At 43.8% G+C, this 17,267-nt stretch overlaps 1 protein-coding gene across 4 annotated transcripts in view; it reads right to left on the bottom strand.

Moving 5' to 3' along the window:
• The window catches only part of MAP3K3 (mitogen-activated protein kinase kinase kinase 3), a 63,452-nt gene that overhangs the window by 16,241 nt on the left and 29,944 nt on the right, over positions 1 to 17,267 (bottom strand). For all 4 annotated transcript variants that reach the window (XM_060081347.1, XM_060081350.1, XM_060081351.1 and 1 more), the window contains 2 exons: positions 14,252 to 14,365; positions 6,594 to 6,714 (listed from right to left, as the gene is read on the bottom strand). In XM_060081347.1, the coding sequence (XP_059937330.1) occupies positions 6,594 to 6,714; positions 14,252 to 14,365 (235 nt within the window). The remainder of the gene's footprint in view (positions 1 to 6,593; positions 6,715 to 14,251; positions 14,366 to 17,267) is intronic.

Below are 17,267 nucleotides of genomic sequence, written 5' to 3'. Positions count from 1 at the left end.
ATTGATGAAATCCTACACACTGGTCCAAACTACCCCCAGGTAGGCTGAAGTACCCTCGATCTGTTACACGGAGCATCTAGGGTGAGACCTCTCCGGCATAAAAGATCCCTGGCCCCTCAACACCCATTCTCTCCTTCACCGCTGCCACTGAACTCTCCCCTGGTTTTGCAGGTGGGATGGGACTAGCTCACATGAGGCCAGCACTACAGACCCAGGAGGGGCTGGGGGAAAACAGCAAAGGTTTTCTGAGCTTTTATTTCCAGCCAGAGACTTTCACTTTTTCCAATACATATTGCTGCCTGCCGAGAGCCAGCCTTGTTATCTGATGGGCAATGGGCCAGGGGCTATTGTGCACAGGCCCACAGCTTGGGGCAGGAAAGGGAAGTCTCCCCAAACCAATGGCTATCAGAGGAAGCGAATGGAAAAACCAGGAGTTGGCAGAACTGCTCCAGAGCATTTTCAGTTTTGTTTTTGTCTTCATTTCAGAAATTAGGGGCTAATTAGACACACAACAGCATCTGAGAACGAGTGAGACAGGGACCTGAATAGGACAGGATACTGAACTGTAAGACTCACTGATCCTCACATATTTACCAGCAGGGACAACAGCGAGGCAGACAGCACAAACCAGTGCTATGCAAGACACAGCTCATCCTAGGTCTCAGAAGGCAGGCAGCTTCTCTGGGCCACCCTTCCCTGGCGTTGCAGCCTGATCTTGCTCTAGTCTCATCAGGCCACTTATACCAAGGGGCCCCCTCTCAGCACCAGCTGAAGTAAAAGAACAGAGTAGTAATCCTGTGCTCAGAAGGCTCTCTTCGGAAACAAGGATTTCAGCTGCCAGCTGTCTGCATTCCTCCAGGGCTTGCTGGCTCTCTGCTTGCCTCCTTGATCTGGGGCAGCAAAACCCTTACCCTAGGATACGGTTGATTCTTCTGCTCTGTCTTCTAACTCAAAGCTGAAAGCTAGGTTCTCAGACTCTAGCCCTTCTCATAGGAGACTCCTGTCAGGAAGCTGATGCAGTCAGGAAGTTGCCTCCACAGGGAGTTAGTTCTAGGGCTTTGGGTCAGTGTTAATGTGCAGGTCATTGCAAGTACAAAGACAGAGCTTTTTTTGGCCATCGACTATTTTCTCTAAACCTTGTTCTCTCTTTGGGAGCTGATGAGGGGAAGAATCAAATCTTCTTTTCTTCTTCAATATCCTCGCACTGGACCAGGTTGTGCAGAGCAGAGCTCCTCAATATTTTCATCTCGTAAGACCTTGAGAACATCCTGTGTTTCAACTTTCAAAACTCCCATTTTATTTTGAAGTAGTGACCACCACTAAACAGTTTCTGGTCTCATCTAGTATCACAGAAGAATTTTTAGCAAGAAGGAGAAAAAAACCTGTGCAGTGAAGGAAGCTTACCTTTTCGTTTCCATGTATGCGGCCACTACCTTTGCAGTCCTGGTTCCCACTCTTGCATATCTTACCAGGACTGGAGGTTTGCACTGTGTATAGCTCTCTAACTTGTTACTGCCCGGGTGTCACTGTAAGTCATCTCATCCTTTCAACATTCCTTTTCCCTCTGCCTGAGTTTTTCCTCCTCTGTTCTCAGAGGAAGAGGGCTGCCCTCCTCCTTACCAAGGCACTATAAGCCCTCTGCCTGGACTCCCCAGTTCACCCCCAGCAGGAGTCAGCTCCCCTATGGTCCCCTCTTCACCACCTTCAATCTCCTTTTCAGCTGTCTTTGTGCCTCCCTTCATAAACATGCTCAGATCTCTAGCCTAAAAAATACCCTGACCTTATTTCTGCCATTCCCTTAAGCCACTAGCCCACCTCCTTTTTTCTTTTATGGCCAAACCCCTTGAAAGAACTGATTGCCTCTACTCATCAGCTACCCATTCCTTAGTGGGGCAATCGGGCTTGCCCCACTGTGGGACGCAGTGGCAGGACGAGGAGTGAGATGGAATAAGAGAGGCGAAGGACTTAAGATGCACTAGACCAAATGGGAGTCAGATGTAGCAGGGACAAGTCCTTTAGTTGATGGCTTAAGGGCACCATCCACTGCATTATGGAAGAAATAGTGCTTGAGCTCAGCTTCAAAGGTGATAGAATTTCTACAGGCAAAGACACAAGGAAGGGTAAATTTGTGTAGGGAAATTCCATTTGCCCTGTCTGCAGATCTTCCCACAGGGGTCTCTCTTTTGGGTTAACACATTCCCTAGTAGGTTTTTTAATTTTATTTATTTATTTATTATTTATTTTATTTTATTTTATTTTTAGCAGACTAACTGGCTTGAAAAAAACCTGGAATTCAAGGTATGTATATTATGATGGAAAAAACAAAAGGTGAACAGGATAGCTGGTTTCAAATATCTGTCATATGAAAGATGTTATCTGTGTTGCTCAAGAGAGCAGTACTAGAGTCAATGCGTAAAGTGAGAGAAGGCAGAATTTCAATTCAAAATATGGATGAACCTCGAATAAAGAGAGCTGTCTAAAATTGGGTTGGGCTTTGTTGCACTTCCTCATTACTGAAAATGTTGCAGTGGGAGCTGAATGACGTGGATGTTTAGTCTTTCACTCATATGCACTGGTAGCACAGGTACATTAATGCTGGCGGAGGAGGAAGGCAGAGAACCCCCTCCTGTAGGTGGGGGGTTGAATCACTAAGGCTTCTCATTTAACCCCATTTGTATAGCTAGGACTTCTCCTAGTTCCTCATGCTTAAACCTTGACTTCTCTCTTTCTGTTTCCTTCTATTCCAGAAGGCCTTACCCTGTACCAGCACAGCAAACACTCAGACATTTGTGGATGAAAATGACAAGTTTGTGTCTCTTACTCTTGGTCTGTCCTTTCCAACCTGGCTGGTACCAGGTAATGTCTTCTTCCCACCTTCTCTTACTTTCCCTCCTACTTCTCTGGTCACTCCTTTCCTGCGTCCTTTGCAGGCTCATCCTCCTCTAATGGGCCACTGTCTGGGTTTCTAAGGCTCAGTCCTAGGCCCTCTTCTCTTCTATTTTGTAGTCTGTTTAGAAAGTCTCATCTGGGCCCATGGCTTCGACTTGACAATTTCCAATGGTTTCTTCCACCTCTGGTTTTCTCCCCTCTGAGCTAGAGATCTGTATAGTTAGCTGCCCATCTGCTATCACCTCTTGGCTGTCTCTCTCTCTTTTTTTTTTTTTAAAACACAAATATGTTTATTGGTGAGTCGATAATCATACCAAAATATCCATAATTATACCAATCAACCTGTCTAAAACCTTAGGTCTGCCCTTTGCAGTGCCTGAAACCAGGCTCTCTTCCAGTCTCTGTCTTGGTGAAAGGCACTGCCAACTATCCAAATCCACAAACCAGTGACTTACGTCCTGCTCTCTCAACACCTGAAAATCAAAGCCAGTACCACAGTGGTTCGTAAACCTTTTGAACTTAGAACCCTTTTCCACTTCTAAAATTTGGGACACCAAAGAGCTTTTATTTATAGGGGTTATATCAATTGATATTTACTGTATTAGAAATAAGGGTCAAAAAATTGTAAAACACAATAATACACAAGTACACATTCCATTAGCCATAGAGCAATGACATTACCTCAGGCAGGTAACCTCTGGAAAATTCCACTATATATATGTGAGAGCCAAATCACGTCTTAGTATTATTATGAAAATAGCTTTGACCTTCCAGATCCTAAAAGGATCTCAGGGACCGCCCCCCACCATGTCCCCAGACCACAATGCCATGTTCTGTTGGCTTTACCTTCTAAATGCCTCAAATCCACCTGTTCCTTCCTCTCTCCACTACCCTCACGAGCCTAATCCACGCTTCTGTCTTCTTTCACCTGGACCACTGCATTAGCTAATACGGTTCTCCCTTGGATCCATGCTTGCCCTGCCTTGATCTGCTCTCCACACTGTACGCAGCTGGAGCAATCTTTTCAAAATACAAATCCGAATATGCCACCCATTCCTCTTCACTTAAAAATCCTAAGGCGTATTTTCACTGCTTTCAACATAAGGATCAAAATCATCACGGTCCCCAAGGCTCGGCCTCCCTCCCCAGCCTCAGCCCATCCTCCTTTCCCTTGTTCTCAGCTCTCCAGCCCTCGGGGCTTCCTTCCGTTTCTCAAACACACCACACTCCCTCTACCATGAGGCCTCTGCATGGGGAGCTCTCCTGCCTGGAGCTCTCCTCCCTATATCCCCTTTGAGTAATGCCCCTTCATGCTCTGGGTCACAGCCTAAGGCTTCTCTGGCCCCGAAATCAGGTCACATCCTCCTGCTATACGTGCTCACAGAACCACACACCTTCTGGTCGCAGCCTGTAATTATAGATGAATCACATCATGACACGTAAGGTCTGACCTCCCACAGGTGTACAAGGGCCATAGGGACAGGAACTGTGTGTTTTTGCTTCCCATGATTCTGGCACACAGCAGATACTCTGGCAATTATTTCTTGAATGAATAAATGAACAAATGAGTAAAAATGCAGTTTGGCAGGGAGAGGGATACAATAACAAGACAATGTGATAAGCATTAGAATAGAGATGGGTACAAGGGGTCACTGTTCCCAGTGGCTTTCCACCGCCCACCGAACAAGCCCACGTGTAGTCAAGGGTCCCCAGCCAAGGCAGGCATTCTTTCCCAGCCTCCTCTACTTCTCCAAATATCAGTACACGAGCCAGTCTGAAGGATAAGCGGGATCTCCACCAGCAAATCACTGAAATGCCCTCTCCCCTCATCCTTGCTTATGGAAATCCTCCATTATCTCTAAAAATCCCAGAATGCATTTCCCAGGTCATTCCAGTTAGAAATAATCTCTGCCATTTTCCAGCTTTTAGAAAGGCTGGCAGGCTCTGCCCGCTTCTCTCGTCAAACCCACCACTCCAAACCACCTGGGGTTCTCAGAAGCCACCACCTTCTTCTGTGATCATGCCTGGCAGATGCCCTTTTCTGTGCCCGGAGTATCTGTCCCTGTGCTCAGTAAATCTTCCTTCATTTGTCAGCTCTGATGTTCCCTCTCTTTAGTGAAACCTTTCCCCAAAGTACTGGGCGCCGCTGGTTATTGCCTGCTCTGTGCTCCCGCACCACCCTCAGCCTCCCAGATGCCTCCACCATGGCACTCATGCCAGTCCAAAGGCTGGTACCTAATGCTTGCTGACTGACGGAACCCAGGATCTGTGTGTGCTGGGAGGCTGTGTTGCCCATTCTCTAGATAGACAGGAACTCGTTCATAGAAATCTTACATCCCAGTAAGATTTCAGCACTCTCAGACAAGGAAATTCCATATACGGCCCCTACAGTGAGGGCCCAGCATGTAGCTTCCACACACAAGTCACAGGAACTTGCTTAGGAGCCAGAGGCCCAGTCACTGCCTTGTGTCCATCCTCACGGCTTACTCCGCAAAGGAGCAATGCTGCCCTCCTCCAGCCCCTTGCTCTCTACAAGGGCTCTGGAACAGAGGCCAAACTAGCAGAGACTCCCAGGTTCCTGGGCACCTGGATTCTTGGGCCAGAGATACTCGGGGTGAGGTTTCCTTGTTGGGGTGCTGGCTCTCTCCTCAACCAGCTTATTGAAAACGCAGCCACCAATTATCCACAATGTTAGGGAAATATGAAACACATATACAGACTTTCAGCTTGGCAACACTTACTACCAGTGCTTGTTAGGGTTCCAGAAATTACTCAGTGAGGCAAAGTCAGTGCCTCAGCAACACATTCTTCCGGCTGCCCCCCGAGAAGGCTTATCACTCCCAGACAAGCTCAGTGACAGGACTGATGCTCAGACCTCCCCAAGCTCAGCTCAAGATCTCCAGAGAGCAGTTCAGTTTGATGCAATTCTACCTGTATGGATAGAACCTGTATGGACAGCAGCAGGGGTCTCAGCAACGTTAGGGAAGCAACCTCAACAGAAATATTGTTAAGGCCAGACTTCCCTCTTGAAACAAACTGCACAATTCAAGAAATGAGCTTTCTCCTCAGACTGTGGGAAATGGGATCCAGAGCAAAACTGGATTGCCTGGTATAATGCACAGACCTGATTTAGATTCCTTTCCTGGGGAGGCCTGGCAGCAGCTACATAGCTTTCTTCCTAATGAGCCAACTGTATTCACTACGTCAACAGTCTCCTGTCCTTCCCAGACAACTTAGTTTGACTCTCCAGGAGTTTCATTGGAGAAACTTCATTCCATCTTCCTTGAAGCATTAGGACTCCTCAGGAATCACAAGCAAGAGGTTTGATGTCAAAACTCAATCTTGGACCTGATTCGGAACTTCACAAGTCCCCAGTCCTTTGGGGAAAGAATGGTCAAAAAAGAGGGTATACTGCTGCTGGAGGTCTTCAAGCAGTCGTTTGAGGAGATCACTTTTTCAGGGCTGTTGAAAAGGAATTTGATTTCGCCACCACATCACGAGCGTGTAAGCTCCTGGAGGGTCAGGACTCCATCTGAGTCACTTGTCTATTTCTTCTCCCCAAAGAAAAGCATGGAAGATTATTCCGAACAGTGTAGCAGTCAATAATGTTTGATGACTGTTTTTTAATAATTTTTAAAAAGAATATTAAAAAAATGCATGGGCAGATAAATTAGATGAGAGGAAAAAAGGGGTGAGATACTCACTGACAGAGAGGTGCCTGCTCCTGGGCTCAGGGGGCTGGTAGATGGTATTTATGTCTCCCGCAGACTGGGAAGCTTTGATTCGCACCTGCCTGGACACCCCGGAGTGGGGAGGGGAACTGGTCTGCAAGATAAGAGGATAAAGGCTGAGCTCACTAAGCAGACAGGCTTAGAACGGCCCCCGCCCCTCCCTGGGCCTCCCCATGCTCTCAGCCGCCATCACGCTTTCAATACGTGAGCTACCCAGCTTTCCCTCAAATCTCACTCCTCAACTCATCCTGGCAAATCACTGTTTACTCAATGTAGTTATCCAGCTTCACTGATATACAGCACTGAGACTCAGTGCTCCAATTTATTAGGTGATGACCCATACACAGAAGAATAACAGGCATTCCTGTAATAATGTGCCAAACAGAAAAGCGTCGTAAATACCCTCTCACAAAATTCTCCAGAGAGCTTGGGAAGAATAGCAGGAAAAGCAGGAAATTATTTCAGTGGCAAGATCACCTGCCACGTGGGGGGTCAGAATGGAGAATGGTGGCAACTTCTGCACCAAAAATTCTGGTTGATAAACTTTTAAAAAATAACTTGGGGGCTTCCCTGGTGGCGCAGTGGTTGAGAGTCCGCCTGCCGATGCAGGGGACACGGGTTCGTGCCCCAGTCCGGGAAGATCCCACATGCCGCGGAGCAGCTGCGCCCGTGAGCCATGGCCGCTGAGCCTGCGCGTCCGGAGCCTGTGCTCCGCAACGGGAGGGGCCACCACAGTGAGAGGCCCGCGTACCGCAAAAAAACAAAACAAAACAACAACAACAAAAATAGCTTGATATGCTGCTTCTTCCCCAACCATAATCACTCCTGGAAAATTAAGGTAAGACAGTCTCAGACGCTTCATATTACTGGGGTTTACATGTGAACCATCTCAGGATTGTGTTCATCTCAGAAAGGCTATCAAGGTACCATTCTGCCAGAGGTCAAGGACTTCAGAACAGGGTCAGCAGCCTTGCCACATCTACCCCACTTTGCACTGACCCAGCTGGGCCCCAAGGTGAGCCCTTGAGAGAAAACAAAGCAACAGAAAGGGGCCCTTGCACTGAGAAAGCTTAAAGCTGAAGCTTGGAGGTGAGCAAGTGATGTCAGGATGTGCTCATAAATAAGCAGAGTGGGAGCTCAGAATTTATAAATAATTTGGGTCAAAGTTTCTACTTGTTTCTCTCTCTCTTTTACCTCCTGTAAGAAAAAAAAAAGGTCCAACCTAAACAAACTATATCCTGTCCTCCAGGAAAAAGGCTTCCCGCTCTCAGAGCTAAGTTCAGCTGCCAAGCAGCCTCCTCTAGTCCCCCCACGCCAGACTTTATCACATGCAGGGCTGTCTTGACAAACTGTCTTGCTCTAACGGGAAGTCAGACCAAGGGGAAGTGAGTGTTCTTGCTAAAGCCTCCAATGTGCAATAGCTCTCTGCCGAGGGTCAGAAAGGAAAAAACAATCAAAGCCACACGCTGGGGAAGCAGGCCAGTGAAGGGCAAGGAAAAGGCCACAGCCTTACAGTCAGAAAGAGAAGAGCTGCACGCTGAGCACCCCAAGGACACCTGCTTAGACACAGGGCCTTACACAGGGTGGGAATTCAATACATCTTGGCAACACGAATCTGAAACGTACCAAAGAACATACATTCTAAACTCTCAATTTTAAATCTAAAAGCTGAGCCAGGAGAGGAGGTTCAACAGCCAGCACGAGCACAGGTTTCTAAAAGGAAAGGCTGACTGTGGCAGCAGTTGGAAAACAGATGAAGGCAATCAGGGAAGGTTTCAAAGCAGGGCTTCTCACATTTTCATGTGCACACAAATCACCTGGGACCTTGATGAAGTGCAGATTCTGATTCAGTAGGTCTGGGCTGGGGCTGAGAATCTGCATTTCTAACAAGCTTTCAGGTGATGCTGACACAGGGCAGGGTGGCAGCAGGTCTTAGGAGGTGAGTCACACTTGGGTTTAAGGCAATGGTTCTCAGCCCCAGCCGACCAGCAGAACTGCCTGTGGGGTTTTTAACACCTCAGGCCAACTACAACAGAATCTCTGGGGGTACGCCGAAGGATTGGTGTTTTTTAAATCTCCCCCAAGTGTTTGTAATAGTCAGTCAAGTTCAGAAAACCCTGATTTAAGGAGATAAAAGAGAATGGCATGGTAAACAAAAATGAGGTTGATGCAAGGATTCAGGGAAACTTGAACAAGACCTAGAAGTGGGAAAGAGAGGAAGGAGGAAGGTGGGACTAGGAAAAATAAAAGGGACCTGTAAGAGAGTGAAAGGAGAGCCAACAGGTATAAAGTGTGTAGATGGCAGAACATTCTAAAGACAGCAAACAGAATGGTCATTTCATTTGACCATTCAATGAAAACCTCACTGAAAGGCTATGGGGGTAGCAGTGTGCTGTGGCCGACACGGGTAACATGAAAAATTACCAGGGAACCACATGCACAAAGACTGCAGTCACTGGAAGCTCGGAGATTAGCAGAAAAAGAGATTATAAAAGTTGACCCACAAATCATCTCGATAGAAGATTTGGTGGTATCAGACAAAAGGAACAGGTGGATTCAATGATGCAGGGGGAAAAGAAGAGGTGTGTGCATGTTTGCTTTAGTTTGGTTCACGGAAACATGAGCTGAGAAATGGCACCTTGGATGTCACTAGTCCTCTGCTTCAATGGTGGCAACAAGAGACATTTGCATGGCAGACCATGACAGTTATGATAGCTGTGGAAGCATCCAGGTTATTTAATAGATTTACAGCTTTAACATCCATGAATTTATTAAAAGCCTTAAAAAAATCTGCTTTGAAGCTATACAACTTGAATAAAGGATGCCATGTTTATACCCCTTATACAAATTCTTATTTCCAGTTTGTTCTATGATAATCCTCAATATTCAAGGGGCTCATTCAAATTGAGATTAGGTGTTATTATCCCTACTCTTCAATGTGTCACAGACTTTGTTTATATATATGTATTCTTCAGCTTCCTTTCCTGACTAAAGAGTTCCAGGCTTTTTAGGCCATACACATATAAAACTGACCCCAACCCCTTAAAAAGTTTGTCTTCTCTTGGACCTTTCCTAGCTCAGTTAACCTTCTGAGCTGTGGGCAAAAGAATGACACATCGGGGCTTCCCTGGTGGCGCAGTGGTTGAGAGTCCGCCTGCCGATGCAGGGGACACGGGTTCGTGCTCCCGTCCGGGAAGATCCCACATGCCGCGGAGCGGCTGGGCCTGTGAGCCATGGCCGCTGAGCCTGTGCGTCTGGAGCCTGTGCTCCACAACGGGAGAGGCCACAACAGTGAGAGGCCCGCGTACCACCAAAAAAAAAAAAAAAAAAAAAAAAGAATGACACATCTCACAAGTTTTCCTCACAGGCAACAGTATACTTTCTGTTCTATTTCTAATGAACTGTGAAAGAACCTGGGTGAGGTTTTCCAAGGACTACAATAATTCTAAGATCCCTTTCCTGGATGGTATCTAATACATACTGGACTACAGTCAGAACATCTGGATTCAAGACCAGCTCTGTCACTATTTACTGTTTCACCTAGGGCAAATCACTCTAAGCCTCAGTTTCCCCAGGGGGTAGACTGGCGATAACAGATGCCTAACCAACCACTCAAAGTTGCAAAAACCAAATGAGAGATGAAAGTACCTTATACATGTAAAGTGTAATGATTTTTAAACAGCGGCCAGACTGAAGCTATTCTGCCCAACAAGTTTCGTTCTAACTTCCTGCACTTGCCCCATTACTTTCTTGGAAAACTGAAAATAATTACCATTTAGATTATCCTTGATATTTTGAACTTAAATAGTGTCAAATTCATTGATGGGAAATTTGGGAAGTGGGCAACATTTAGATGAGAAGATTATAAGTTTACTTTTGTCAGAGAGAATCTGAGGTAACAAAACAAAATGCCATTCACAGTTTAAGATGGTTGGATATTTAGTTTTTATCATATGCAGTTACAAGTGACAACAGAATGTTAAGCTTGAGATTATGTTATGACAGTGGAAAGGTCGAGAAAGTTTTAAGAAAGTCAAGAGCAGAAAGATAAATTAAGAGTTAGATGCACACATGTTTAGAAAAGAAGTCTGTAATAGGAAAATAGCTAAGAGTTGATGGCCCAAGGCAGAGGGCTACGGCACCAAGAACTACTGAAGGAGACGGTGAAGTATCTTAAAATGGCAGTAAAACCAAGGCTAGAGAAAGACTCTTCAGACTAAGAGGAGGTTCTGTGATTGCCCAAATCCAGGAGTTCTCAGGTAAAAACAATATTGAAGCCTAAGACCTGGCCTTGGCCAGGTGAGATGGGAGGAGTATGACTTTCCACCTTGGTGAGGGATGAAGACAGAGGAAAGATCAGAAGCTGTCATAGAAGGATCAATAAAAAAGGAATCCGGAGAGTAGAAAGAAAGAGTACATTTAAAAACAGGAATAAGAAGGGAATAAAGGTATAGGTGATAACAAAAGGTGGATGAGTTGACAGACTGCAAAAAATGGAGGAAACTAAGTAGAGAACAAAGTGACTGACAGTTACCATCAAGAGGAGATGAAGACCAGGTTGATATGGTATCCTGGAGACGTGTATGTAAAGTGTGATCTGTGGGCTGGTGCCAGGGTACAACCTGTGGCGTATACCAGTCCTCAACAAGGTAAATACCAAAATGGAAGAGTAACTCTTTAAGCACTTTTACAACAATTTGGCAGTGACTCATGTCTACTGAACTTCACAATAAAAGTTGTGGGCTTGGGCTTCCCTGGTGGCGCAGTGGTTGCGAGTCCGCCTGCTGATGCAGAGGACACGGGTTCGTGCCCCAGCCCAGGAAGATCCCACATGCCGCGGAGCGGCTAGGCCTGTGAGCCATGGCTGCTGAGCCTGCGTGTCCGGAGCCTGTGCTCCGCAATGGGAGAGGCCACAACAGTGAGAGGCCCCCGTACTGCACAAAAAAAAAAAAAAAAAAAAAAAGTTGTGGGCTTGTATTTTATACGTCTCTAGTTAATTTTTCCATTTCACTTTTCATGTTTTTAAAAAAGAATTGGTCCATAACAGATTAGAAACTAGAAGAATAAAACTGATATTTCATCACAAACAGAGAAGCACTTCTAGAAGTAGGACTCCTAAGCACGTAGCAATTTTGGATCATGATACCTCTGTTTATTGAGAAGCCTGAGGTCTAGCTGAGGAAGTCCCCAAGGAAAGATTTCATCACCGCCAATGCCACTATTAGTCTTAAATGTAAATCTTTATAAATGCAAAAAATAGGAGTAGCTTAAGTGTTCCAACAGTAGCAAAAATGGTTAATTAAATTATGGTATATCCACTCAACGGACTTATGCATCCTTATAAATTATAATCATGAAGACTATATTAACAGAAAAACGTACATGACAATGTTAAGTGAAAAATTAAAGTAGAAAATTGTATAAATACCATGACAACACTTATAGTGTGTATACGTATGGCCAGAGAGGGGCGTATGCAAAAATCAATCCATGTGTTATGGTACTAGGACTATGTAAGATGGTCCTCTTTTGTTTTTTTAAGTTTACAGTAAGTTATACTGACTTTATAATCATTTTAAAAAATACACATCCTTCGAAGAAAGGCATCAGCGTGGCACTTATTTTACGCGATACCTAGTGCCACGCCATCAGTGTCAGAGCTCAGATGGTCATCTTTCCAACAGCTCTGGTGCTGCAGCAGTATCTGCAGCTGAGTGCACCCCTTAATGGATGGGAAAGTGAATGCAAAGAACCAGTTGTCTACAGCTTCTCATCAGGGGAGTGGTGGGATCACCATCAGGGGGCTAGCTCCCAGTTAAACAATCACATCATTAAACTAAACCCCAATTCCAGCTTCTTCTGTAAAGAAGGGGTTTGCAGAATATGATTTCTGCTTGACCCCTGCTAACAATTCAAGAAGTATTCACTGTGTTCTCTTAAGAGGACGGGTTCCAAAACAAGACACAGCTCCCATTCTCAAGGAGCTTATAATCTTTTGGGGTAAAACTTACAAATATGCAACAACTAGAGGGCAATTACTCAGGAACCTATAAACTAGTGTGCAAATTATATCCAATGACTAAAGGAACAGGGAATAATGAAAATGGTGTCAGTCAAAAATACTGGCCAAACTGCAGCAGGTAAATCAAGCTAGAGCCTTAAAAAAGGTTGACAACCATGGTCTGGCAAAGAGGAAGAAGGAAGAACTGCAGAATAGTGGAAGTATGCTGAAGAACTTGGAAAGATGAGACTGGGGAGTTGAGAGGAAAGGTAGTTAGTGATAACCCTTGGGTGCCAGGCTAAATTTAGATCTTGCATGACAGGCAACGAGGAAGGACTACAAGGAGCAGGTGAGTAACTTGAACAGAGAAATGAAATAATAAAGTACATATTTTACTTCAGAATACTTCCCAAAACACAGTCAGAAAAGAAGACATTGTGAGAGAGAAGACCAGTCCTCATGCTCAAGGACACTTCTATAATATTAAAAAATGTCTTCTTTATTCTAAGGCTTCCTAACCACATTCTCCTGTGTCTTTCGCTAATCAACAGACAGTCCAAGGTGTCTTTAAAAATAAATGGTCAGGGGCTTCCCTGGTGGCGCAGTGGTTCGGAGTCTGCCTGCCGATTCAGGGGACACGGGTTCGTGCCCCGGGTCCGGGAGGATCCCACATGCCGCGGAGCGGCTGGGCCCGTGAGCCATGGCCGCTGAGCTTGCACGTCCGGAGCCTGTGCTCCGCAACGGGAGAGGCCACAACAGTGAGAGACCCGCGTACCGCAAAATAAATAATTAAATTAAATTAAATAAATAAATAAACAAATGGTCAGCATAAAGCACCATTCCATCTAAACTCTGTCCTGGTGTGGGGTGTCCATAGTTCTCAGGCAGTAATGTCAGCTGTCCACAGTTGGCTGTCTTCAAGCATAAGGAAAAGAAAGAGTGCCAAGAAACCTTCAGGAACATGCATCTGAAGAAAACTGGTAGAGCCATCAGTGATTAGAAGACAGACCCAGATTACAAGCATTCTTGTGAAATGTAGGCCCCCAGGGGCCCTTTAGGAGAGGAAACTACATAAGGGATGATCCCTCACTTCTGAAGGCCCCCACAGATTGCTGCCATTTGGTAAGGTAGCAGCTGGTAAATTACAAGAGGCCCTTTAGCCCATGGCCTTTTTTCCACTGAACAGAAGGGAAAGTTTGTTTCCTACATGTGTCCCAAGGGAAAGCCACGGTTGCCGAGGAGTTTACAAAGCATGATAGTCTCAAATCCTTGACAGCCTCTGCTAATCAGCTCCCCCACGCTGAGCAAATCTCTCTTGCTGGGGTCCAAATCTAGTCAAAAGAACATAAATACAGAGAAAAAGAATTTCCTCCTTTATCATAAAATGTTTCCCTTCCTCCCACACCACAAGCCAAGTCACCTTCAGTGATTTTAACACCAGTGATCTGGCTTCGCAGTAAAATCAAATGCAGGAGGCTAAATGGCTACTGACCCGGTGGGCTGGGCCACACCTACATTCTCGCTTTAGCAGTGACTAAGGAACACAAAATTCTGTCAAGGAAGCAAGGTGGACTCCTGAAAGACAGCAAGCTTTGTCTTCAGCTGTCAGGCCATGACAGGGGCTACTTACATGGTTTCTGTCCTGGGACAGCAGCAATATCCTAAGGCTTTTCATGCTTGAGCTTCTATCCAAAATATCAATTGCTTTATCAAGATCATCTTGGTTCGTCAGCAGGATGGAGAGCTGTGACACAGGACACAGAAAAAGGAAATCACATAAAACGTAAGTCTTTAGTTTGCAAAAATAAGCAAAATAAATAACAAAAATATAAATTTGGAGGAAAACAATCTCAGTGGATACTATGGGGTCTTAAAAGATCTAATTGAAACCATAGAGATATTTTCTTTTCCTTTTTATTAAGTTTACAATTCAATGATTTTTGGTAAATTTAGAGTTGTGCAACGATCACCACAATTCAATTTCAAAACATTTCCATTGCTCCAGAAAGATCTCCTGTGCCCATTCATAGTCACTCCCCTTTTCTACCTCTTACCCCAGGCCACCACTAATCTACTTTCTGTCTCTAGAGATCTGCATTTTCTGGACATTTCATATAAATGAAATCACACAATTCATATTCAATTCAATTCAATTCAATTCATAGTCTTTTGCATCTAGCTTCCTTCACTTTGCTTAACGTTTCTGAGTTCATCCATGCTGTAGCACATATCAGTACTTTATTTCAAGGTATTTTTTTTGATGGTATAAAAATATTTTTTAAAATTTTTTCAGTTTTTAAAAAAAATTTTTATTTGAGTATAGTGGCTTTACAATATTGTGTTAGTTTCTACTGTACAGCAAAGTCAAACAGCTATACATATACATATATCCCCTCTTTTTTGGATTTCCTTCCCATTTAGGTCACCACAGAGCACTGAGTAGAGTTCCCTGAGCTATACAGTAGGTTCTCATTAGTTATCTATTTTATACATAGTATCAATAGTGTATATATGTCAATCCCAATCTCCCAATTCATCCCACCCCCCCAAGATATTTTCTAAGAAAAGCTTCATCTCTAAAAATACCCTTTACTCCACAGCATCAAATCCGAAATGGTTATAGGCCCCATATTTCTTCCCAAATTAAGTAGTAGAATCATGTCCCATTCTACCCTGTGCTGACATTAACAGAATAAGCAGAAAAGGCACAGGAGGAGGAGGGGGCAGGCAGAGGGTGAAAATGTTACTCAAATAAGAACACAAACTTAGACTGCATAGAAGGGTTTAGTATCTTAATGTATAAAGGTTAAAAAAAATCAGTGACTAGGGCTTCCCTGGTGGCACAGTGGTTGAGAGTCCGCCTGCCGATGCAGGGGACATGGGTTCGTGCCCCGGTCTGGGAAGATCCCACATGCTGCGGAGTGGCTGGGCCCATTAGCCATGGCAGCTCCGCAACAGGAGAGGCCACAACAGTGAGAGGCCCGCATACCGCAAAAAAAAAAAAAAAAAAATCAGTAACTAGAACCAAAAACTACTTCCTCTGTTTTCATTCCACTGAAGTATTAGTGAGATTGTTCTTGAGGGTACAGATAAGCCTCACTCACTGTTAAAAGCAGAAGATATTATGAGTACTTAGTATTAAAAGATGCAAAACTATGCTTTGCCTAAGACCTAAAAAATGTCAGATCTTATGTATTTGTGGCAAACATAAAGCAAAAATCCAATTAATTTCTTCAGTTCCCGATTCAGAATACAAGGAAATGAGAACTCTAAACCCAGGCCAGGAAAAAACAAATAGTAAAAACAGTATTTAAAATAAAACCTCAAGACAACCCATGGAATGGGAGAAAATTTTACAAATCATATCATATTGTAAAAGAATTCCTTCCTGGGTAACAGTCAAAGTAGGGATAAATAAGGACTGGTGTCGGGGGAGGCGGGGAAGGGGTGGCTGGAGATAGGGGAAGATAAAGAAATTACTGGAGTAGGTTTTAACTTAAAAAAAAAACAACTACAATTCTGCAAATGTATGATAAGGGTCTAGTATCCAGAATATATAAAGAACTCTTACAATTCAACAATAAAAGGACAAACAATCCAATTTTTTAAAAGGGCAAAGGATTTGAATAGATATTTGTCCAAAGAAAATAAACAAATGGCTAATAAGCACATGAAAAGCTACTCAACATCATTAGTCATTAAGGAAATGGAAATTAAAAACCACAATAAGATACCACTTCACGCCTACTAGGATGGCTATAATTTTTTTTAAAAAGAAAAAAAATAGAGAATCACAAGTATTGGTGACAATGTAGAGAAATTGCAACCCTCATACACTGCTGGTAGGAATGTAAAGTGGTACCAGTTGATATGCGAAAGTTGGGCAGTTCCTCCAGAAGTTAAATACAGAGTTTCTACACTAACCACCATTCCACTCTTAGGTATATTTTAGAGAATTGAAAACATTTGTTCATATAAAAATTTGTACACAAAGGTTCATAGCAGCATTATATATAATAGCCAAAAGTGAAAACAACTCAAGTGTCCATCAACAGATGAATGGATACACAAAATGTGGTATATCCATATAATGGAATATTATTCAGCCATAAAAAAGGAATGAAGTATGAGACATGCTACAACATAGATGAGCCTTGAAAACATGCTTAGTGAAAGAAGCCAAACACAAAAGGCCACATATTGTGTGATTCCATATATATGAAATGTTCATAATAGGCAAATCCAGAGAGACAGAAAGTAAGTAAGTGGTTGCCAGGGACTGGGGAGTGGGGAGAATGGGAAGTGACTCCTAAGAAGTACAGGATTTCTCTTTGGGGTGATGAAAAAGTTCTGGAATCAGGTAGTGATGTTAGTTACACAACTCTGTGAATACACTAAAACCACTTAATTATACAGTTTAAAATGTAAATTTAAAAATAAAAGAGTAAATTCTATAGTAGGTGAATTATATCTCAATAAAGCTATTATTACAAAAATATAAACATAAATAAAATAAAATCTCAACAGATTCTTTCATTTGTGGTTCACAAATCCTGACAAGGCAGGGTTTAGAGGGCAAAGAAAAGAAAAATAGTTGAGACATTTGAAATTAATAAGATGTAAATTAGTCAATTCTTGGTCACTGA

The sequence above is a fragment of the Mesoplodon densirostris genome, chromosome 18, assembly GCF_025265405.1.
Source record: "Mesoplodon densirostris isolate mMesDen1 chromosome 18, mMesDen1 primary haplotype, whole genome shotgun sequence".
In the NCBI taxonomy this organism is placed as follows: domain Eukaryota; kingdom Metazoa; phylum Chordata; class Mammalia; order Artiodactyla; family Ziphiidae; genus Mesoplodon; species Mesoplodon densirostris.
This window is presented reverse-complemented; position numbering and strand designations above follow the sequence as displayed.